The sequence below is a fragment of the Tamandua tetradactyla genome, chromosome 9 (assembly GCF_023851605.1).
Source record: "Tamandua tetradactyla isolate mTamTet1 chromosome 9, mTamTet1.pri, whole genome shotgun sequence".
Taxonomy (NCBI): domain Eukaryota; kingdom Metazoa; phylum Chordata; class Mammalia; order Pilosa; family Myrmecophagidae; genus Tamandua; species Tamandua tetradactyla.
Genome location: NC_135335.1, coordinates 93513272 through 93537491, shown reverse-complemented (window position 1 = coordinate 93537491; position 24220 = coordinate 93513272). Strand labels below are relative to the sequence as shown.

At 37.7% G+C, this 24220-nt stretch overlaps 1 protein-coding gene across 2 annotated transcripts in view; it reads left to right on the top strand.

Annotated features, from left to right (window-relative positions):
* Nucleotides 1–3892, top strand: part of CCL28 (C-C motif chemokine ligand 28) — a 49699-nt gene extending 45807 nt beyond the window's left edge. For both annotated transcript variants that reach the window (XM_077115157.1, XM_077115158.1), the window contains exon 3: nucleotides 1927–3892. In XM_077115157.1, coding sequence (XP_076971272.1) covers nucleotides 1927–2119 — 193 coding nt within the window. In that variant the 3' untranslated portion in view covers nucleotides 2120–3892. The remainder of the gene's footprint in view (nucleotides 1–1926) is intronic.
* Nucleotides 3893–24220: the final 20328 nt, after the last annotated feature.

The following is a 24220-nucleotide window of genomic DNA, read 5'->3' as shown; positions in this document are numbered from 1 at the left end:
GGCCCTTGTGGAGTACATAATATTTTCAAACCAGCACAAGAGGTTTAAACAGTTTTTAAACTTTATGATCCTTAAATATCACAGCATCTCCTATTTGGGAGCTGTGCTCTTGTAAACAATTCCTTAACTTGAGAGGCTAAGGTCTCCCAGAGTAGGCTTTCCAAAGGGGTCCATGTGGTGTTTGTTGCCTATTTCTTATGGCTCTGTCTCTGCATGTCTGTCTATACTCCCCCCATCCAATCCACTCCTTTAGCATCAATGCCAATATTCCTCCTTCAAGACATTTCATCACTTCCCATGGAATACTGGAGTTGGGTCTTGGTTCTTTCCTGTGTAACGGGCTTGTCTGGATGCAGTGGACTCTTCATGTGCTCAGTGGAGTCAGGTTCCTGCTGATATCACAGGGAAAGGAGAGAGCTCTAATCTTTCTCTGCAAAGGGTAGGAGTTTCAACTCTAGTTTTTTGGGCTTCCTTTTGTTTTGTGTTCTGCTACCAGCAGTGCTGCAGCCAGTTTTTCTCCTATAGTATCTAATACTTAAAGTCAAACTAAGTAGTTCTTAGTTTTTCTTTTGGAGACCTCTCCATCTAATACCTTCGTGAATGTGTTGTTTTCCTACTAAGATGCCCTATCTCTTTCAAATCAATATTCCCCACGTGTTGGCTGTGGTAAAATTCATTCATGCCTTTCCCTAATTTATCACTCATTTCAAGAATCTCCATATTATCTAATAAAGATTCTACTTCGGTCATTTGGAGAAATGGCACCCTAGTTTCTCTCTATTACCCTATCTTTGTTTCCCCAATAATAAGGTTTCAACTTATCTAGGCAAATAAATATTTTATATGGAGATCCACCAGTATTTGCAAAATTTGTGAGTGCTGCTCTAGGTTCCTCCCATCACAATGCGAAAATTTCATATGAGAAAATGAAAATGAAAACAAATTCTGTGATGTGGTATGGGTACTATTAAATGTTATCAAATACCTAGAATGTTTCAATTGATTGTTCTGTGAAAACAAAACCAGGCCATCCTTATTTTGAACACTTTAAACCTTATAGCTACAACTAATTACTGATACTGTGAACAAGGACTTTTCAGTTCACTTCCGGACCATTCCTTTCTCAAGGACCATAACTCTAGTAGGAGTGATGAGACAAGTTCTCAAATAAAAGACAGAGTAAACTAAGTGCCAGAAGAGTAGCAAGCAGGACCATAGGGACTCAAAAGAAAGACAGAGACTGTTCAACTGTGGGGACTAGAAGAACCTCATGAAGAAGGGTGGGTTTGAGTTGGGCCATGAGAAGTGAATTAGTTTTGTTGGGTGGTGCCTGGTGTTAGGGAAGAGAATTTTTTTCATTTGGATTATGTTATTGTTTCCATTCTCTTTCTCCTTTTTTCCCCCTTTCTCCCTTCTTCTCCTTACTCTCCTTCTCTCTCTTTCCCTTCCCCTCCTCCTCTTCCTTCTCTTCCTTTTTATTCCCTTCCTTCTTGTTTTCTTTCTCCTTTTCCTTCTGCTCCTCAAGTTCTTCTTCCTCCTCCTTCTCTTCCTCCATCTCCTCCTTTTAAGATATTCTGTCGATGTCTGAGGAGCCACACCAGCAGTATATATAAAGTCAAGATTTAACCTTATGGTGCTTAGCTTAAGGATTCAGCCTCTGAGAAAACACTGCGTCCAAAAATGGGAACTGCTTATAAAAGGCACTAAGTTCATTGTGGAACTGTAACTCTACCAAACCCTGAAATCTATTCTATAACTAATTGCTATGGTGTGCTTTGAAATTTATTGCTTTTTTGTGTATATGTTATTCTTCACAGTAAAAAAAAAACAACAGATTTACAAAGAGACATACATGCAAAAAAGCCACTAAGTTTTTGTTTATTTGCATTTGCTATCAGCGCTTTTTGTTTTCTTCCTTTTTGGCAGCCTTCACATCAAGCGCAGAAGAATCTGTGCCAGCCCACATAATCATACTATTAAGCAGTGGTTGGAAGAAAAAACAGCCAAGAAAAATGCCAGAGGCAACATTTGCCACGTGAAGAAACATCACCCCAAGAGGAACAGTAAAAGGGTATATCAGGCGAAACATGAAACAAATGGCCATAAAACTACTTATTAGAGAACTTACAATCAATACATAAAGACAGTTCATGAAGGAAACTTGGCAATGGTTGCTTATAAACTTATCATCTGTAATGTTCCTCGCTGGAAGCCAACAGGGCAAAATAAAATCTTGCTTTTTTTAAAAGAACAATTGTATAGTGTGCAAATGAAACCTATACACTCAACTGAACAATTAAATGTGAATATATTACTTATCTTCACATGCTGTTTTAAGAGGAATTTATAGATGTAATTGGCTCAACTTCCTATTTTGAAGTTCTCCAACTTACAGAAAAGTTGAAAGAATGTTACATCGAACACCTGTATACCTTTCACCTAGATTAATCAGTCAACATTTTGCGATATTTGCTTTCCCTTTTCTCTCTCTGCATGTGAGTTTGTAAATATATTAAAAACATTTCAAATACATATGCATGTTTTTGCTGAACAGTTAGAAAATAAATTCCTGGTATCATGGCACTACATCCCTCAATTCTTTTTAGTTTTATAACTTGGTATCCCCAAGAATAGAGATTTCCTACATAATCACATTGCCAGTTTTATACCTAAAAACTGAACAGTTATTCCCTCTAATATATTTAGTCCATGTTTAAAGTTCCCCGACTGTCCCCAGAGCATTTTATATAGTTTTATTTTTTCCAATCAGGAACCAATATAATAAGTTTCACATATTGTACTTAATCGTTATATCGCTTAGTATCTTTTAATCTAAAAATGTCCCTCAGCTTTCTTTTTCTTTCCTTTCTTTCCATGTCGTGGACTTTAAAAAAAAAACAAAGAGTCTAGGGCAGAATCTGTGCCACATTCTGGGTTTATCTGATTGTTTCCTCCTGACTAGATTCCAGTTTAATATTTTTGGCAAGAATGCTTCTCGTGTCAATTGTATACTTCTTATTGTGTCACATTGGTAGGTTAGAGTTCACTTTCTAAATAGAAAATTTTAAGCTGAATATCACTTTAAAACTTTAAGTAGCTATTGTTTCTTCGATTTATAAATTCTGAGGCTGAGAAAAATATCTTATTTGCTCTCTAGAGCATCCACTTAGAACCATCTACTTCCCACAATCGGTTGAGTAGCAGTAACTGGGAGGCCAGAGTTCAGCTCTGTGTGGAGTGATTGTGTACTTTCCCCAGACAAGGAGGCTACAGCTTTAAACTCTTAACCCACTTTTCCCATCTGTGATGAGTTTGTTATCATTATGCTCAAGTTCACAGGAAGTGGCAGAGGCAAGACGTGCCCAGATCTCTCCATTCTTTCCAGCGCCTTTCGAGGTTCTAACAACCCCAGCTGTGCACCCTTAGAACGTGGGTGGAGGACATGAAATGGGTGGAGGGAGAGGTACTCAGATAAAGATCTGTATATCTGACACTTCAAAGTTTTGCTTGGAAGTCTAGGATTTTAAAATGCTGCCATTGGCATCATTGGCGTTGGCGCTGACGACAGATATCAGTCTTCAGGGATTAAAACGGGTCTGAATCTGAGTTTCCCACACTTGGGCAATTGTACTCCATTTATAGCCTTTGAATTGCAAAATCTTCCTCACACAGGTCTTTTCAACTTCAAAACAGATTTTGTAAAAGAAAACAACAACGACAACACAGCATTCTTCTACACAAACTCCTCATGCTTTTTAAACAGGGGATCCTGAAACAAATGGTTTTTAAATGTTGCCATTTACTCTTGTATTACTATCACCCAATGTCATAAAATTTCATGTGCTAAAAGTTGAAAAAAGCAATATTTAACAAAAAATAATAGAATAAAAGAATATGAGTAACAAAAATAAATCTGCGTTTTTTATTAATTGATCATAATAACCAACATTAATGAAAAATTAAGGCAAACATTAACACATTGGCCTAGAATCATTCCAATTTACAAGTTGAATTGTTTTCAATTTTCTCTTTTTCCAGTCTAGATCCACAATCTGACACAAACTTTTCTCATGTAGCTGTAACCCCCGTAGGTTACAATGATACAGGATATATTTTTAAGACTGATTTTTTTGTTGGTGTTTTTGCGTTTTCTCCTTTATATATATATATATATATATATATATATTTTAAAACTCTTTTTATTAATTAAAAAAATTAACAAACAAAACATTTAGATATCATTCCATTCTACATATACAATCAGTAATTCTTAATATCATCACATAGTTGCATATTCATCATTTCTTAGTGCATTTGCATCGATTTAGAAAAAGAAATAAAAAGGCAACAGAAAAAGAAATAAAATGATAATAGAGAAAAAAAACTATACGTACCATACCCCTTACCCCTCACTTTCATTTACCACTATTTCAAACTGAATTTATTTTAACATTTGTTCCCCCTATTATTTATTTTTATTCTATATGTTCTACTCTTCTGTTGATACAGTAGTTAAAAGGAGCATCAGACATAAGGTTTTCACATTCACAGAGTCTCATTGTGAAAGCTATATCATTATACAATCATCATCAAGAAACATGGCCACTGGAACACAGCACTACATTTTCAGGCAATTCCCTCCAGCCTCTCCACTACATCTTGAACAACAAGGTGATATCTACTTAATGCGTAAGAATAACCTCCAGGATAACCTCTCGACTCTGTTTGGAATCTCTCAGCCATTGACACTTTGTCTCATTTTACTCTTCCCCCTTTTGGTCGAGAAGTTTCTCTCAGTCTCTTGATGTTAATTCTCAGCTCATTCTAGGGTTTTTCTCAGTCCTTTGATGCTGAGTCTCAGCTCATTCCAGGATCTTTGTCCCACATTGCCAGGAAGGTCCACACCCCTGGGAGTCATGTCCCATGCAGAGAGGGGGAGGGTGGTGAGACTGCTCGTTTAAGACTGATTTTATTGCAATGTAAATAATTGGAACTTTGTCTGTGAACCTTTTCCCCTGGGAGGCTTTTTAAAGATTAAAAAGTCAGGCAGTTAACTATTCCATTTTTCAGGTTATCACACATTTATGATAACATGGCATTGTATCACCTATAATGTCACTGTACCATGACTATGTCACCTAGGTTAACCTCATAAGCGTTATTTCTTTTAAAATTACACTTTTATTAAAGTAATGCAGGTGTGTACAAAAAATAAGTAAATAGTACAGCAGAATTTATAATGAAAAGCAACATCCTCTAAACATATCCCTGCTATCCCCAGTTCTATTTCCTTAAGGCAACCTCTTTTAGCCCTTCTAAGTTCCACTGTTTCAAAATGAAATGCTTAAGACTTCCGGAGAAGATGGCGGCTTAGTAAGACGCGCGAGTCTTAGTTCCTCCTCCAGAAAAGCAACTAAAGAAACAGAAACAATACAAAACAGCTCCCGGAGTCACGACAGAGACCAAAAAGACAGCGTACCCCATTCTGGAACAGCTGAACGGGCAGGGAGAATCTGCTGCGGTGAGATACCCGAGGGGCACGCGTTTTCCCGGCCGGGGCGGCTGGCGACTGGGGTCCCCTCCACGCACGTGGCTCCCCGGTCTGACTGGGAACATTGGATAGCGGGGCCCTCCCGCCACGCTTGGCATCTCGGGCCAGCTGGGCAATTAGGACCGGCACTCTCCCAAGCCACGGCGGCCAGCGACCCCCACCTCCACGCGCGGTTTCCCGGGCCGACTGCCGTGCAGACAGACGAGCGCCACGAGCGCCACCTACTGGGCAGGAAAAGAAAAACAGAGCCCAGAGATTTCACAGAAAAAGCTTTCAACCAGCTGGGTCCCACACCCAGGGAAATCTGATCAAATGCCCAGACACCAGCAGAAAATAATGGATGACGCTCGGAAAATTGAAGATATGGCCCAGTCAAAGGAACAAACCAATAGTTCAAATGAGATACAGGAGCTGAGACAACTAATGCTGAATATACGAACAGAAATGGAAAAACTCTTCAAAAACCAAATCAATAAATTGAGGGAGGACATGAAGAAGATATGGGCTGAACAAAAAGAAGAAATAGAAAATCTGAAAAAACAAATCACAGAACTTATGGGAGTGAAGGACAAAGAAGAAAAAATGGAAAAAACAATGGATACCTACAATGGTAGATCTAAAGAGACAGAAGCTACAATTAGTGAACTGGAGGATGGAACATCTGAATTCCAAAAAGAAACAGAAACTATAGGGAAAAGAATGGAAAAACTTGAGCAGGGGATCAGGGAACTCAAGGACAATATGAAGCGCACAAATATACGTGTTGTGGGTGTCCCAGAAGGAGAAGAGAAGGGAAAAGGAGGAGAAAAACTAATGGAAGAAATTATCACTGAAAATTTCCCAACTCTTATGAAAGACCTAAATTTGCAGATCCAAGAAGTGCAGCGCACCCCAAAGAGAATAGACCCAAATAGGCATTCTCCAAGACACTTACTAGTTAGAATGTCAGAGTTCAAAGAGAAAGAGAGGATCTTGAAAGCAGCAAAAGAAAAACAATCTGTCACATACAAGGGAAACCCAATAAGACTATGTGTAGATTTCTCAGCAGAAACCATGGAAGCTAGAAGACAGTGGGATGATATATTTAAATTACTAAAAGAGAAAAACTGCCAACCAAGACTCCTATATCCAGCAAAATTGTCCTTCAAAAATGAAGGAGAAATTAAAACATTTATAGACAAAAAGTCACTGAGAGAATTTGTGACCAAGAGACCAGCTCTGCAAGAAATACTAAAGGGAGCACTAGAGTCAGATACAAAAAGACAGAAGAGAGAGGTATGGAGTAAAGTGTAGAAAGAAGGAAAATCAGGTATGATATATATAATACAAAAGCCAAAATGGTAGAGGAAAATATTATCCAAACAGTAATAATACTAAAAGTTAATGGACTGAATTTCCCAATCAAAAGACATAGAATGGCAGAAGGGATTACGACCCAGCAATACCACTGCTAGGTATCTACTCAAAGGACTTAAGGGCAAAGACACAGACGGACATTTGCACACCAGTGTTTATAGCAGCATTATCTACAATTGCAAAGAGATGGAAACAGCCAAAATGTTCATCAACAGACGAGTGGCTAAACAAACTGTGGCGTATACCTACGATGGAATATTATGCAGCTTTAAGACAGACTAAACTTATGAAGCATGTAATAACATGGATGGACCTAGAGAACATTATGCTGAGTGAGTCTAGCCCAAAACTAAAGGACAAATACTGTATGGTCCCACTGATGTGAACCGACATTCGAGAATCAGCTTGGAATATATCATTGGTAACAGAGACCAGCAGGAGTTAGAAACAGGGTAAGATAATGGGTAATTGGAGCTGAAGGGATACAGACTGTGCAACAGGACTAGATACAAAAACTCAAAAATGGACAGCACAATAATACCTAAGTGTAATGTAACTAGGTTGGAACACTGAATGAAGCTGCACCTGAAATATGGTTTTTTGTTTGTTTGTTTGTGTGTTTGTATCTTTTGTTTTTGTTTTTTTCTTTTTCCTTTATATATATATATATATTATTAGTATTATTATTTTAATTCTCTTCTCTATATTAACATTCTATATCTTTTTCTGCTGTTTTGCTAGTTCTTTTCCTAAATCGATGCAAATGTACTAAGAAATGATGATCATACATCTATGTGATGATACTAAGAATTACTGAGTGCATTTGTAGAATGGAATGATTTCTAAATGTTGTGTTAATTTCTTTTCTTTTTTTTGATTAATAAAAAAAATTTAAAAAAATAAAAAATAAAAAAAAAATAAAAGTCAAAAAAAAAAAAATGAAATGCTTAAAGTACTGTTTATTTGTTTATCAATTTTAGGAAACACTTATGTCCCTTTCCTTCTCCCTTCTCATTCTACTACTTAACATTTTTGTCATTTTTAGTTTTTATCTATCTTTATAATTTCAGGCAATATACTCACCTTTCATTCACTATCCATTAACTCTAGTATTCCAAGCCCCTCTTTATGTAAGGTGAATATAAATGCAATCCTCCTTCCTTTTCCTCCTATCATTGCATCTTCCATCTTGTGTACTACCATCAGCTATACTTTTACTTTTATATTGCTGAGGTTGATAACTATAATTCTTTGCTGCTATAAATTGTATTTATAATCCTAATAACAACAGAAAATTCTCCTTTTATATTTGAAGCTGTTTACAGTTCTAAGATTTTTGAATAACTGAGTTCTTATCGACCATATGGTGAGGAAAATTGTGCCTTTCAGTGACTACAGAATGTCTGCTTCCAGATACGTTCAATTTGGCATTGCCTCTTTGGCTCCTGTGTCTATCCCTGAGTGTGGCAGCTCCAATAACTGATGGATGGATACACATTCTATAAAGTCTGCATTCTTTTCTTAATGCCAAGATGCAAGGCAATGGACTTTCTATCAGCATAGGTCTGCATAGGTCTTCTGTCTCTTTCTGATGGTCTCCTCTGTGTACAGATTGATGCCATTTAAAACACTATCAGCTTTGGGGGAAAAAAAACACTATCAGCTTTGATCTATGAAAGTGGAGAGCACACATTACTGCTTAATAAACACAATATTTCATTTGTTCATTCATTCATCATTCCTTCATTCAACAACTATTTGCTTAGCAGTTAGGTCCGGTCATTATAATAGGCATTGAAAATGCAGAAATGAAAGATACGGTTCCTGCCTTCCAGAAGATCAAAAATCTATTTGAAGAAAGTGAAAAAGTGAAGATGGAATGAGACAAACAAATCATTTCATTACACTGTAAAAGTGTTATGATGGTGCTATGTACCTAGAACTATGGAGGCACAAAAGGAGGGGTGGGTCAGATGAAGTTTTGGGGCAGAGATGATGCCTGAATCGAACATTAAGGGAGTATGTTTGTTTAACGGCTCAGTTAACAGTTGGGAATTAATGCGGTGGGGAAAAAAGCCTAATTCACAGGCCTCTGGCTAGTCCATGAACTTTTACATTTGTGTGGCTGTTCAAAAGAATAAGGGTGAAAGCCAGATGACTCGTCGTCATGTATGCCCATTTTGTGGTGGGCATGATCTCATCGCTGTCATATCAAGGAGACAGCACTTACACCCTGACAGTCACCTTCGATAGGTCTGTCGTTGTAAAACATTATTATTTTAAAAATGATTTTGATGCTTGGCATATATTAAATGCTCAAAAAGTGTTTTTTTAATGACTGGATCTCATATTTATCATTATGACCTCCCCCCCATGAGAAAAGATGGGAAAAAGCATCAGGGGTGCTCTTTTTTATTGTGTGCGTGTCTACATATTGTCAAATTTCCTCTTATATCCTTATCTATCCTTGGTTTTTGTTGGAGGTGGCTACGTGTCTTGCTTGGACCTACATGACCCAGGGCCCCTTGAAATAGGAGTAGGCATATGACTAAGCTATGGTCATGAGACATAGGTGAAGGTTGTTAGATGAGCCCTCCCCCCAAAATCATTTTAAAGGGAAACTAATTCAAACCCCCTTTCTCTCTTCCTGAAACAAGTATTTTAGCTGGGGCTGAACAATTATCTTGTTGAAAAATGAGAAAAAGCCATGGAAAACCTAGAAGCCAATGCTTGGACTTTCGTGAGTCACATGACAATACTGCCTCCAGGCTTCTCATTGCATGAGTAAAACAATCCCTACTTGTTTTAGCCACTGTTACTAGGGTTTTCTGTTCTAATCAACTGAAATCAATCTCTGATTGCTATTGTCAGATATAAATTTTCTCTATTTTTAGGTGAGAAAACTGAGATAGAATTTGACTTCCACAAAATATGCAAGATCGTGACAGAACTAATCCTAGAAATGAAGTTTCTACTTTCCAATCTCTTTGCACTGCCATACAACCTTTTTACTAAAGGAAGAAAATCATTTCAATTAAGAATCCTCTAAAAACCTTTAATCCCTTGATACCTGTGTTAGGTTGAATTTTGAACCTCCAATTTATTCTTTTTTTTTTTTAAATTAGAGATATCGTGAGTTTTTATGCATGAAAAATCATACATAAAATACATGATTCCTACAAGCCACCTTATTATTAACACCTTGCATTGGTGTGGTACATTTGTTATGGTTGATAAAAGCACATTTTTAATAATTGTACTGTTAACAATAGTCTGTGATTTAACTTAGGGCTCACTGTTTATATTAAGCAATTCCATGAATTTTTTCTAAGGCCTTAAAAATGTCCAATCTAAGGCATTAAGAGAAAGATACCTGACTACAAAGAAAGACCAAATGGCATGCGAGATTTCTTTGTCAGTTGGGAAGGCAACATGGCTGGCTTCTGAAGTCCTTATTCTTTGTTTCTTCCTTTGTGTTTCTAATTCCAGTTGCCTCCTCTCCCAAGTGTCTGTAAACTCTTACTTAGCTTGTCTATATTGGCTCTCTCCAGGCTCTGATTTGCCTAGCATCTCATGGAGAGACACATGGCAACATCTGCTGGGCTGTGGTTTCTAAAGGCTATCCATGCATCTGTGTTGGCACACCAAGCATCTTTAAATATCAGTATCTGAGATTTCTCCCTCTGTGAGCTCTTTTAAAGAATCCAATAAACTAATTAAGACCTACCTTTGAATGAACAGAGTCATATTTCAAAAGGTCCTACCTACAACTTGATAGGTCACATCTCCATGGAAGCAATCTAATCAAACATCACACCCACAATCAGATGTGTCATATCTCCTTGGAAGCAACGTAATCAAGAGGTCCCTCCTACAATATAGGGTCAGGATTAAAAGAAGATGGCTGCCCCAAAAGATTGGATTAGAATTAAAGTAACATGGCTTTACCACAATTACATGGAATCTTGAATAGGGCATGAGATTCTGTTGACTTGTACAGATTAGTGTGCCATGATATATCCCAGAGCAATTTGGGGGTTGGGGAGAAAGGAGGGAATATTCAATTCCCCTATCTGGGGAATTCCTGATATTCTCCCAAGCAGCAGGGACAACCAATTCTGTAGGCTGAGCTCTCGTTCTTGGGATTTGCCCCTATGAAACTATTTCTGCAAAGGATAAGCTAAGCCTACTTATAGTTATGCCTAAGAGTCATCCCCAGAGAACCTCTTTTGTTACTCAGATGTGGCCTCTCTCAGCCAACTTGGCAGATGACCTCACTGCCCTCCCCCTATGTGGGACATGATGTGTGAATCTCTCTGGTCACATGGCTCAGGACTTCCAGGATGTCAGGACCTGGCATCATGGGATTGAGAAATCCTTCTTGACCAAAAGGGGAAGAGAGAAATGAGACAAAATAAAGTTTCAGTGACTGAGAGATTTCAGACAGAGTCAAGAGGTTATTCTGGAGGTTATTATTATGTATTATATAGATATCCCCTTTTAGTATTGGAGTGGCTGGAGGGAAGTCCCTGAACCTATTGAGCTGTGTTCTAGTAGCCCTGATTCTTGAAGATGATTGAATAAAGATATAATGTTTACAATGTGACTGTGTGATTGTGAAAACCTTGTGTCTGATGCTCCTTTTATTCAGGGTATGGACAGATGAGTAAAAAAATAAGGACGAAAATAAATAAATAATAGGATAAAGGGTAAAAAATTGAAAGTCTTTTTGAAAGTCTCATTGGATACTTTTTAAAAAATATTTTTATTGAGAAATCTTCACACATATACATTCCATACATGGTGTACAATCAGTGGCTCACAATATCATCACATAATTGTGTATTCATCATTTTTTAGAGCATTTACATCACCTCAGAAAAAGAAATAAAAAGAAAAAAGAAAAACTCATATATACCATACACTTTATCTCTGCCTCTCATTGACCACTAGTATTTCCATCTACCCAATTTATTTTACCTTTTGTACCCCTGTATTAATTAGAGTTCTCTAGGGAAACAGAATCAACAGACAACAGGAGATATCTGTAAATATAAGATTTATAAAAGTGTCTGTGGTAGTTAGGTTCAGCTGTCAACTTGGCCAGGTGAAGGTACTTAGTTCTATTGCTGTGGACATGAGCCAATGGCATGTGAACCTCATCTGTTGCTAATTACATCTGCAGTTGGCTAGGAGGCATGCCTGCTGCAATGAATGATGCTTGATTTAATTGGCTGGAAGCTTAAATGAGAGAGGTCAATATAGCACAGCCCAAGCAGCTCACCATACCTCATCTCAGCACTCACAGCTCAGCCCAGGCCTTTGGAGACACAGAAAAGAATCACCCCGGGGAAAGTTGTTGGAACCCAGAGACCTGGAGAGAAATCCAGCAGAGAGCAACCTGTGCCTTCCTGCATAAGAAAGAACCTCAGTTGAAAGTTAGCTGCCTTTCCTCTGAAATAAATCTCCATTTATTAAAAATAAAATCTCCTTTTATTAAAATAAATCTCCTTTTATTAAAAGCCATCTCTGGTGTGTTGCATTCCAGCAACTAGTAAACTAGAACAGTGTTTCATGCGACCGTGGGGATGTAAGAGTCCAAGATCTGTAGGGTAGGCTATGAGCTAGCAGCTCCAATGAAGATCCTCAATGAAAACTTAGGAGAGACTGGTTGGCTGAAGCAGAAAGACAGATTATCTCTTCTGAATGCTCCTTAAAAATCTTCCAGAAATTAGATTAAGCATAACTCACTGCAAAAGACACTCCCTTTAGCTGACTGCAAATGTTATCAGCCATGGATGCGGCCAACACACTCATGATTTAAGTCCATGAAGTGTCCCCACAGCAACAGATAGGCCAGTGCTTACTTGACCAGACAACTGGGCACCATCACCTAGCCAAGTTGATACATGAACCTCACCATCACACCCCCACTATTATTTATTTATTTTTTTATCCATATTTTTTTACTCATCTGTCCATACCCTGAATAAAAGGAGCATCAGACACAAGGTTTTCACAATCACACAGTCACATTGTAAACATTATATCTTTATTCAATCATCTTCAAGAGTTAAGGCTGCTGGAACACAGCTCAACAGGTTCAGGCACTTCCCTCCAGCCACTCCAATACTAAAAAGGGATATTTATACAATGTACAATAATAACTTCCAGGATAACTGCTCAACTCTGTTTGAAATCTCTCAGTCACTGAAACTTTATTTTGTCTCATTTCTCTCATCCTCCCTTTGGTCAAGAAAACTTTCTCAATTCCTTGATGCTGGGTCCTGGTTCATCCCAGGGGTTTCTCCTTGTCATTGGATATTAACAGCAGTCATTCTAATGTATGTGAAATGGTATCTCATTGTGGTTTTGATTTGCATTTCCCTGATGGCTAAAATAAAGCTAAGCATCTTTTCATGTGTTCTCTGGCCATTGTGTATATCTTCTTTGGAAAGATGTCTACTAAAATCCTTTGACTATTTTTTAAATTGTTTGCATTGTTAAGTTGAAGAATTTCTTTATAGATTCTGGATATTAAACCTTTTGACAATAAGTGGTTTCCAAATATTTTCCTCCATTGTATAGGTTGTAGTTTTACTTTCATGATAAATCTTTTGATCCATGAAAGTTTTTATTTTTGAGGAGTCCCCATTTATCTATTTTTTCTTGTGCTTTGGATATAAAAATCTAAGAAATCATTAGCTAACAAAAATTCCCCCAAATGCTTCCCTATGGTTTTTTCCTAGGTGTTTGAAAATTCTGGCTCTTATAATTAGGTCTTTGATCCATTTTGAGTTGATTTTTGTATATGGTGTGAGGTCAGGGTCCATCTTCATTCTTTCGCAAATAGAGGTCCAGTTTTCCCTGCACCATTTGTTGAAGACATTATTCTTTCTCAATTGGGTGGTTGTGCTGGGTTAAAACTATTTTGTATCCCATAAAAGCCATATTCTTTAACATTGATTCAATATTGTTGGGTGGGATCTTTTGAATTACATCATTTATTTACATGGAGATGTGGCCCACCCAATTGTGAGTGGGACCTTTTGATTAAGTGATTTCCATGGAAATGGGTCTGCTCCCATTCAAGGTGGGTTGGTTGCTTGAAGTCCTTTAAGAGGGAACCACTTTTGTATGTGAATATATATCAATTAAAAATAAATAATTTTAAAAAGAGAGAACCATTTTGGAAAAAGCTTCAGAGCTGACACAGACAGAGAAATTTGGAGATGCAGAAAGAAAATGTCCCTGGGGTAGACATTTGACATGAGCAGATGGGAGAGAAAGTTAGCAGACATAACCATGTGCCTTCCCAGCCAACAGAGAAACTCAGAACATCATCAGCCCTTTCTTGAGTTGAGGTATCTTTATCTGGATGCCTTAGTTTGGACACTTATGGCCTTAGAACTGTAAACTTGTAATTTAATAAATTTCTTTTGTAAAATCCAACCCATTTCTGGCATATCGCATTTCCAGCAACATTAACAATTTAAAACAGTGGTCTTTGCCCCGCTGTCAAAAATCAGTTGGCCATACATATGAAGGTTGATTTCTGAGCTCTCAATTTGATTCCATTGGATTATATATCTGTCCCTGCTTGAATTCCTTTTTCTGTTCTTGGCTCACTTGCCTTGATAAAGCAATCTGCAGGTTGGAGAGTTACATTGGTGAGGAACTGAATGTAACCTCTGGCCAAAAGCCCGTGAGGAAGTGAAACCCTCAGGCTGGTGACCTTTGAAGAACTGAAGCCAGCCAACAAATAAGTAAATGAGCTTGAAAGTGGCTTCTCCCCTGCCTTGAGATGAGCACAGCCTTGGACATACCTTGATCACAGCCTTGTGAGAGACGTTGAAGTGGAGGACACAGCTAAGCCATCCTGTAACTCCTGACCCACCAAAGCTGTAGTATAATAAATGTGTGGTCTCTGATCTTATAACATGGAATATCATACAAGTAAAACATTTCATTTTAAGCAAACAAAAAAAGTGTCATTTTAAGCCACAAAAATTTGAGGTAATTTGTCATGCTGCAATAGATGACTGATACTAAGAGATAGTGTCATGAAGTTTTCTGTCTTCTGGAAGGCAAAAATACCAACATAAATGACAATTAAAGAGCACACACACTGAGGCTTGGGAATCAGATGAGGCAGCTTTTAATGAATAAATTAATAGAAAATATTGCTAGCAGTGAGATTTGCAAATATAAAGGGCAAAGGGAAGCTGAGGAAAAAGAAAGAACTTAAATCCAAACACGGATATTCAAAGTGACAGGAACTGTTGTGAAGCCAAGTGGAGTAAGGACGAGAGTAATGTTTGGGTTTGAAAGACTGATGTTATCAGGAGACACCAGAGAAGATACTGAGAAATAAGAGAAATTGTTTCTTATTTCACAATTTTGAGAAGATCCCATTTCTGGCTATACTTATGGAAATTAAATACTTGCATCAAATACTTTTTATTGTTAGTGGCATGATGCCACACATGTGAATATTGATAAACATCTAGATAATTACCAGCTTTTTTTTCCCATCAGGTAGACTCAGCTCATACACTGGCTGTGGTAGAAGCTTCATTTATTGCAGCTCTGCAAGAAGCTTAAATACCAAACAAAAGAATGAAATTTTAAAACCACCATCTGAGGAACTAAATGTTCTAATTAAGAAGAAGTTAATAATTAGTAGGTGTAATAATAATAATAATAATAATAATAATTACTATAGAAACTAATCTGACTGGTAAGCAAACCAGTTATTAGAAGAAAACTTCTGGAGGAGGTCATTTTATTAAACCAGAATCCATATAATGCCCTTGAGAACAGTCCACTGAATTTCAGCTTTGTGCCTTTGAAAGGCTGCATTTGGTCATGAGAGTGACTGTGCCAATACCAGTAATAAATGTGCCCCCTTTGTCCCTATCACCAACCCCGAATATAAATATCTCTCATCTAAAATAGAACATTCCACTCAACCAAGAGTTACATTGAAAGCTGCTTCAGACAGCCTCCCATACTAAATCAGGCAGTTTGTCAATACTGTTTGTGTTAGTTAGGATACTGAGCTTGAGTCTGAAAGAAAAGACAGTTCAAACAAGTCAGGAACTTATTTCTCTTTCAAAAAGCACTCCCAGTGTAAGCCATTCAGGACTGAAATGGCAGCTACATCATGTCCTTCTACCATGTTCTTCTCCTGTTCCCTTGTCCTTTCTTGTGGTCAAATATAGCTTATTACTGTGTGGACTAGATTCACATTACAGTGAGTAATATGATTGCAAAACAGACAGGGAGCATGGGGGTGGGGGTGAGGATACAAGATGCTGTTTTCTTTTAAGTACCTGCAACCCAGAGGTTGCATATAACACATTCCTGCATGTACCATTGGCCAATAGTTAGCTACATGACCATCCTAGCTTCAAGAGAAAAGGAAATACACTCTTTTAGTTTATGGCTCTTTAACCAGATGAGGTTGTTGTTTTTATTAGGGGAAGAAAGGAAGGATGGATATTGGGGACAACTAGATACATTACAGTTTACAAAAATCTTATGAGACATAGAACTAACTTTTCCCTAAAAACTGTAATAATAAATGCTTTTTCGTTTTGAACACCATCAACCATAGTAAAAACATTATTTATTCAATACTCACAATAACCCTGAAAAGTAGCTATTTCTTCCTCGCATATACAAAAAGGGAAACAGAGGCTCAGAGAGATTAAGCAAACTTGCCAAAAGTTGAACCTATTAAGCGGCACAGCCTGGATCCCCAGTGAGGCACTAAATAAAGCCTGACCCATTTTACTGCACCAAATCACTTATACTACATGGCAGTCTCTAGAAGGCCTACTTTATTTGTACTGCTCAACTTCAGTTCTCTTTGTCATCGGTCGTGGTTAGTGATTTGAAGACTTGCATGGGAGATTTCAGAAATGCTCGTTTCTAAATTTTATGGGCTGCAAAATGTTAGCCACATATAAAATACACAATGGTATAAATATGTAAAAGATTTAATATTTATATATAACCCATAGAGTTTGAGATATACATTATATATTTCTTTTTCTTGCTGTTTAAGGAAACTGTTATTTATTCAAGAGCATCACTTCACTCTGTTTTACTAGTTAAAAAATAACCACAACTTTCTGTTAGAAAGTAAGTTCTATGAATCAGGTTTCTCTAGAAAATGCCATCCTTTCTCTGCACCCTAAAATAATGACAGGTAAAAGTGTTGTTATTGCTTGAATGATCTCAGCCTCTTTTTTTTTTTTCCTATTCAGAGACAGGAAGTCACCTTGGGATGGTGATTCTCTAGTCTCAATTATTCTGTGAAGAGTTTCCTGAGTGACCCCATTAGCTATGTAACTCTAACATCGATGAACAAAGGAAATAATCTCAATAATGCCTCTTCTCCCCCTTTATGGTTTAACACCAGTTGATTTTTACGTAAAGTTCTGGGAGAAGAGGTGTACAATTTGCACAAGGAGGCCAGTGCTCTCTGGGAAAGAAGAGTGCAAGAGACGAACCTGAGCTATGGAAATTGGAGTTATAGAAAGCAACATGTCAGGGTAACCTTCAAGGGCACCAGCTGCCATAAAGGAAACTCACTTCAAGGGCAGGAGTATCATCAACTGATGAATGAGGCTTGACATAAGTGACTCAGCGTTTGGGCAAAGAAGTGGACTGAGAGTGGGTGAGAGTCAAAGCCCTCAATGCCCTGCCACGTAGCGAATAGTGTCAGAGCCCGTGTGTGACTGTGGAGCTACAATGGTGGAATCCAAGCCTGGAGCATCTTCCTAAGCTGGTCTGTGTGTTTGGTCCAGGAAGGTCATCATCTACTGGACTATGGAATTAGAGAAGCCCAATGAGCACAGAAGCCATGTCTAGTGTATTCCCAGCGATATCCCTGGTGCCTAACCTAGTATCTGCTCCATAGAAGGTGCTCAATGACTATTTGAGCATAAAAATCACTAAATGAAGGATCCAGGATGAGTATTCATAACAAGATCTTATGGTAGCAACCACCACAGCCATATTGGTAGACAGAGAATCCTTAAGAAGATATACTCTGGTTCTGATGAATAAGACTAAATTGATTGGAAAAATAAAAGAAATGTGGGAGAAAGATCAAAGGTGATGGCATAGTTATACAGAGAAAGTAGGGTTTAACAAATGAGTATGAGTGCTGAATCATTATATCAATATTTCTTTTAGTCTCCAGTACCTTAGAGCAGCTAGAAGTAAAAATCTAAAATGGTGGCATTATAACCCAAAGAAAACCCTGAAATATGTTCTATAGTTGTGGCGTGCTTTGAAATTTATTACTTTTTTTGTATATATGTTATTTTTCACAAAAAAGAAAAAAGGAGAAGGAGGTATATAACAGAGAAGATAAGATTTAACAAATGAATATGAGTGCTGAATCATTCTATTGATATTTCTTTTGGTCTCCAGTGTCTTGGAGCAGCTAGAAGGAAAAATGAAAAACCGTGGAACTGTAACCCATACCAAACTTTAAAATCTGTTCTATAATTACTTGTTAAAATGTACTTGGAAATTTATTGCTTTTTTGTACATATGTTATATTTCACATTAAAAAATAAATAAAAGAAATATGACCATATATATATCCTAAACAGGTCATACAAGTCTTACAAGTTGAAAAATATATTCTAGAAATCTGAATCACGCAGTTATACATGACAACTGTAAGGCTCTGACTTCCCCAAAGGACATGCCCGAACAAGATTTATTTCAATTGGGTGTGCCCTTAATACATGCACATCAATCTTTTACATAAGAAATAGTTTCTCATACCAAAATCAACTCGAGTAACTTTCCAGTATAAGCGAGAAAACTCAGCATTTCCAGTTTGGCAGGGTGACAAATCAGAGGTAGTGAAGACACAGCAGACATTATATAATATCTGGAGCTCACAAGGACTGCTATGTAAATAATTCTAAGTGAAAATATTAGTTGTAAACTGCTACAATAAATTTGCTTGGAGTTAACAACTATTTTAAAATCACTCTCACAGCTTATAAACTATATAGGAATCTGTTCTGTTTTTTAAACAAATAAACATTTCTGAAAAGTAAGGGATAAATAGCATTTATAAATTGAATTTCATTTTAAATAAAGTAGAAGAGTTTCTCATTTAAAGAAATTGCTCAAAAAATCAGTTGATAAAATGAATATTCTTTTTTAAAGCTAATATTGATATTTGATTTTTTGTTTTTGCACATTTTGTGGTAGAACAATCATGGGATGTTTTGATGAGACGGACCTTGATTGGAATCCTTGTGATGAACCTTGGTTTGTTTATTCGTAAACGGGGATAATAAAACCTGGATCAAAAGATTGTTGTTGTGAGCATTAAATGTGGAGCACAGTGCTTGATACAGAAGAGCTGCTTAGTAACAATTAGTTGTCTTTTGGGATAACCAAGACTGCTTTTTACACGCAAAGCTGCAGGGTATGCTCGACTCCAACTGCTGCCTCCTCTATCACGACTACCTTGAAGCTAATCTTTCAGCTGTCTGACTACAGAAAATGAGAGTTTGGACTTCAGGGAAAAAAAATGGCAATAAACTTCAAGCTCTAGCTATTTCAACTTAAAAACCAGTTCCCAATCTTCCCCTCACCTTCTGCACCAGAGAGCCCACTCATAGTATTCCACTGCCCTTTCCCTGTTTCATTAAGCTCAACCAATCCCTTGTCTTCCTTGGAATCGAAGAAGCCCCCGAATAAAGTAAATCCTTGCCTGTTTAACACTATTCAGTACAGTTTTTCCTTTGACAAAGAAGACTGCATTCTGGTCTGTTTTAAAGTAAGGAAAATCTTTAAGCATGAATGTGATCCGTTTGGATTCTGACAGTTATTCTCTCCAGACCCTTACCCCTCCAAACCCTGAGCACTTGAGCACCTGTTAAATACTACAACCTGACTTCAGTCTCCACACTGTGGAGAGTGGGGCAAGTGCCTGTCTTGTGCTTCAGAATGAGTCCCTCAGGGGAGAACACGATCTACTCCCTAAAACTTTTGAGTAGTAGCATTGGAGACTGTCACCAAGAAAACAGTCTGGAAAGCAGCAACTTCACGCAGGTCACTAGTAGCCGAGGCAGCAACACAACCAAAAGCAAAGCCCACAAATTGCCTGTCCCTAAGCAATATCCTTAAATAGCCCAATAAAACCCTAGGGCCCTGTAGGTCACTCTGAAGAAAGGTGTCTGGCAATTAGGTTGATAGGGGTACAAGTGAACTTAATTTGAGCATCAAAAATAATGTGTCCCTATCTTTTCACCACATGCATTATTTGCCTCACAACATGAAATAGCTTCTGTTCCATTGATTTGATTGGGGAGAAGTTTGAGAAAATGTCAACGCTGCCCTCCCCATACTTTCTTTAACAGGAACATCTGAGAGCGAGAGTGGGAAGGAGAGAGAGAACCCACGAGCTAAGGATAAAGACCAGCTACCCCTCCTCCGGGTAAGGAGAACAATTTAGGAGCTTCATGGCGTTGGGTTTTCTCACCCTCTTCTTTTGCTTTCCACCGAGTCTCCTTCCCGATGTCATGGCTGAAGACTGATGACAATAATTCTTACTTGATTTCCTGGCATCCATGCCAGTAGTGGTGTCAAATAAGTGGTTCCTCCCTGCTCTGAAATGGGAGTATAGTATAATCATTGGGGGCATATTGAATTACCAGCCCCAATTCTTTGCCCTTCCCTGCATTCAAACCCTTTGCCATGTGACTTTGAAGTTTCTCTCACAAAAGCAGAGTATACATTTCCTCCTCTTGACTTTGAGCTTGGCCCTATGACTTGCTTTGGGATATCAGCAGATGTGATGCAAACAGGGACTTAAAAAGTACTTGGTCAGTGAGGCCTGCCCTCTTCCACTTCTGTTAGGGCTATAAGAATCCTTCTCTCTGGGTAGCTACTCCCCCATTCTGGGTCTCAGAATGAACACACACAACGCAGAGACCTGAGCTGGCCAGACCACACTTTGCAGAGAGCTGCCCTGCTGGGCCCATCCTCGTGAGCTGACCTCTACCTAATCTGCAGATGTTGTTTTAAACTGCTGAGTTTTGGGGTGGTCTGTTACACAGTAGTAGACGACTAATACACCATATGTCTGTGGAAGGAATGGAGCGAGAAAGGAGTGATTTTCCATAAGGATCCGTCTGTCACAGGTGAAATGCCACTATATTAGGGAAAGGAGGAGAGGAAGAAAGGAGATGATGCCAGAGTGATAATGAGGCTATGGGGAAAACAATACAAGAAGAAATAAAATCAGAGTAGTACCACCCCTCAAATATGGGCTGTGTGTAGTGACTTCCTTCCAAAGAGTAAAATATGGAAATGGAATAAAATAGTAACTTTGCAGTGTAGAAACCTTACCTCAGCTAAGAAAGAAAGACAACATCGAAAGTGATGTCATGTTGACAGTGTGTACTTAACCTCTGTGGTCATCCTTCGAAAACCTTATAACCCCATTCTAACCTGATGGGAAAAAAATTAAACAAATCTCACATGAGACAGTCTATAAAATACCTGACCAGTGTTCCTCAAACTTTTCAAGGTCACAAAGATGAGGAAAGTTGGAGAAACCGTCACAACCAAGAGTTGCCTAAGGAGACAGGATGACTAAAGGCAATGTGGTATCCTAGATGGGATCCTGAACAGAAAAAGGGACACTAAGTAAAAACTAAGGACATCTGAGTAAAGCACAGACTTTAGTCAATGATAACATATCAATATTTGTCCATTAGTTATGAAAAATCTACTATACATGAGATGTTAACAATAAGGGAAACTGGAAATGGAGTATATGGGAAACCTCTATACCATATTCGCAACTTATCTGTAAATCTAAAACTAATGTAAAATTTAAAATTTACCAAAAATCATGAATATATAAAGAAAACATACAACTCAACAACAAAAAGACAAACAACCCAATTAAAAGTTTGGCAATAGACATTTCTCCAAAACAGATATACAATGGACAATAAGTACATGAAAAGATGCTCAATATCATCAGCCATTAGGGAACAGCAAATCAAAATTACAACGAGATACCATTTCAAACCACTAAAATTATTGCTATTTTAAGAAAGGGAACTAACAAGTGTTGGAGAGGATATGGAAAAACAAGAACACTCACTTATTGTTAGTGAGAATGTAAAATGGTGTAGCCACTATGTAAAACAGTCTGGTGGTTCCTCAGAAAGTTAACTATAGAAGTACCATGTGACATGTCAATTCCACTTCTAGGTACGTACTCAAAAGAATTAAAAGTAGGGACTGGAACAAGTATTTGCACATTGATGTTCATAGTGGTATTATTCATAATTGCCAAAAGATGGAAGCAGCATGTGTCTATCAACCAATGAATGGATAAACAAAATGTGGTATAGATACAATGGAATATTATTCAGCTGTTGAAAGGACTAAAGTCCTGATACATGCAACAACATGGATGAACCATGAAGATATCATGTTGAGTGAAATAAGTTAGCACAAAAGGACAAATATTGTATGATTTCACTGATATGAAATAATTAGGATAAGAAAATTCAAAGAGTCAGAAAATAGAATACAGGTTACTAATGGCCGAGTGTTCCAGTTTGCTAAAAGTATCAAAATGCAATATATCCAAAATTGATTGGCTTTTTTTTCTTTTTTTTTTTGCAGGATATTCATTTAATGAATTCTACCCTCCAATGCTCCAATATCCCATTTTTACCCCCAAACAAGTCATTAAACAATAATTTATGTATTCATTTCTTTAGAGAATTAGGTAAACCTCTTATTACAAAACCAAGGCCAAAACCTCTTTGCAGAATTAGGGTGTGTTCAAGAAACCAGTCGCAATTGAACTGGATTGGACTTCAATATGGAGATGATCGTGTTTCACCAAATAACCTTCAATTTAGGAAGATTGTATTCTTACAATATTTGGAAAAAATAATAACACACTTTCTTCCATTCTCAATCATTGAAGAAAAAAATTTCTCTCTTGATGTACCAACATTATTTCCTTTTTGCTTTTTCTTTCCTTGGCTTCCCCTGTCCACGGAGATTCTTTGGTCATATTTGCTTATCTTTAAAATCTTGATGCTCAACTCTGTAGAGGCCATGAAAATAGAGCATCCCCATGACTGCAAAATAAGTGTTATGATTTGGATACCAGTCATAAGTCTCCTTTTTCTTAGCCAAATGCTGTTCACTAAACTATTTCACTACTTTCATAGATTTGGAATCAGTGGGTCTGGCAACTTCACCAAATAGCCAGGCACTCAGAGGAGTCATGCTCAAGGCATATTTTAGGACTTTTCAGGACTCTGGTATGCCTCTCTGTAGAATCTTTCAGTTTTATCTGTCTCTAGGATAAATGACCGTGTCTCCTACATACCGATTTCCTGGAAGGAAGGTCACTCTACACTGGCCTTTACAAAGGGGATTTATTAAGTTACAAATTTACAGACCTAAGGCCATGAAAATGCCCAAACTAAGGCATCAGTAAGAGGATGCCTTCACTGAAGAAAGGCCAATGGCATCGGGTTTCCTCTGTCACACAGGATGGCACATGGTGACATCTGCTGGTCCTTCTCTCATGAGTTGGTTTCAAAATGGGTCTCTCAGCTCCTGTAGGCCTTTCTGGCTTCTCCTGGGGCATTTTCTTTCTTAGCTTCTCCAAACTCTCTCAGCATTCAGCTCTCTCCTAAATGTCTCTCTCTTAAAAGACTCCAGTAAGTGGATTAAGACTCACCTTGAATGGGCAGTGACACATCTCCCTGGAAAAAGCCTAGTCCAAAGGTCCCACCCAACAATAGTTACGCCGCCACAAGATTGAATTAAAAGTACATAGACTTTTCTGGGGTTGACAACAGATTCAAACCAGCACACCTGCATAGGGACAGAGAATGGGGGATTAATGCTTAATTAGTACAGAGCTTCTACTTGGGGTGATAGAAAAGTTTTGGTAATGGATGGTGGTTTGTAGCACAACATTGTGAATGTATACACCACCACTAAATTATATATTTGAAAGTGATTAAAAGGGAAAATTTTAGTGTATATGTCCAGAATGAAAATTTAAAAAACCAAATAACTGTACAATACAGAATGCACCCTAATGTTTAATGACTATAGCAAATAGCATGATTATAATATTGTTTCATTGATTATAGCACAGTTTACCACACAAGTGCAAAATGCTAATAATAGGGAAAATAATGGAGAGAGTCTATGTGGGAAATCTGTACTTTCTGCATGATTTTTCTGTAAACCTATAATTTCTGTAATTAAATA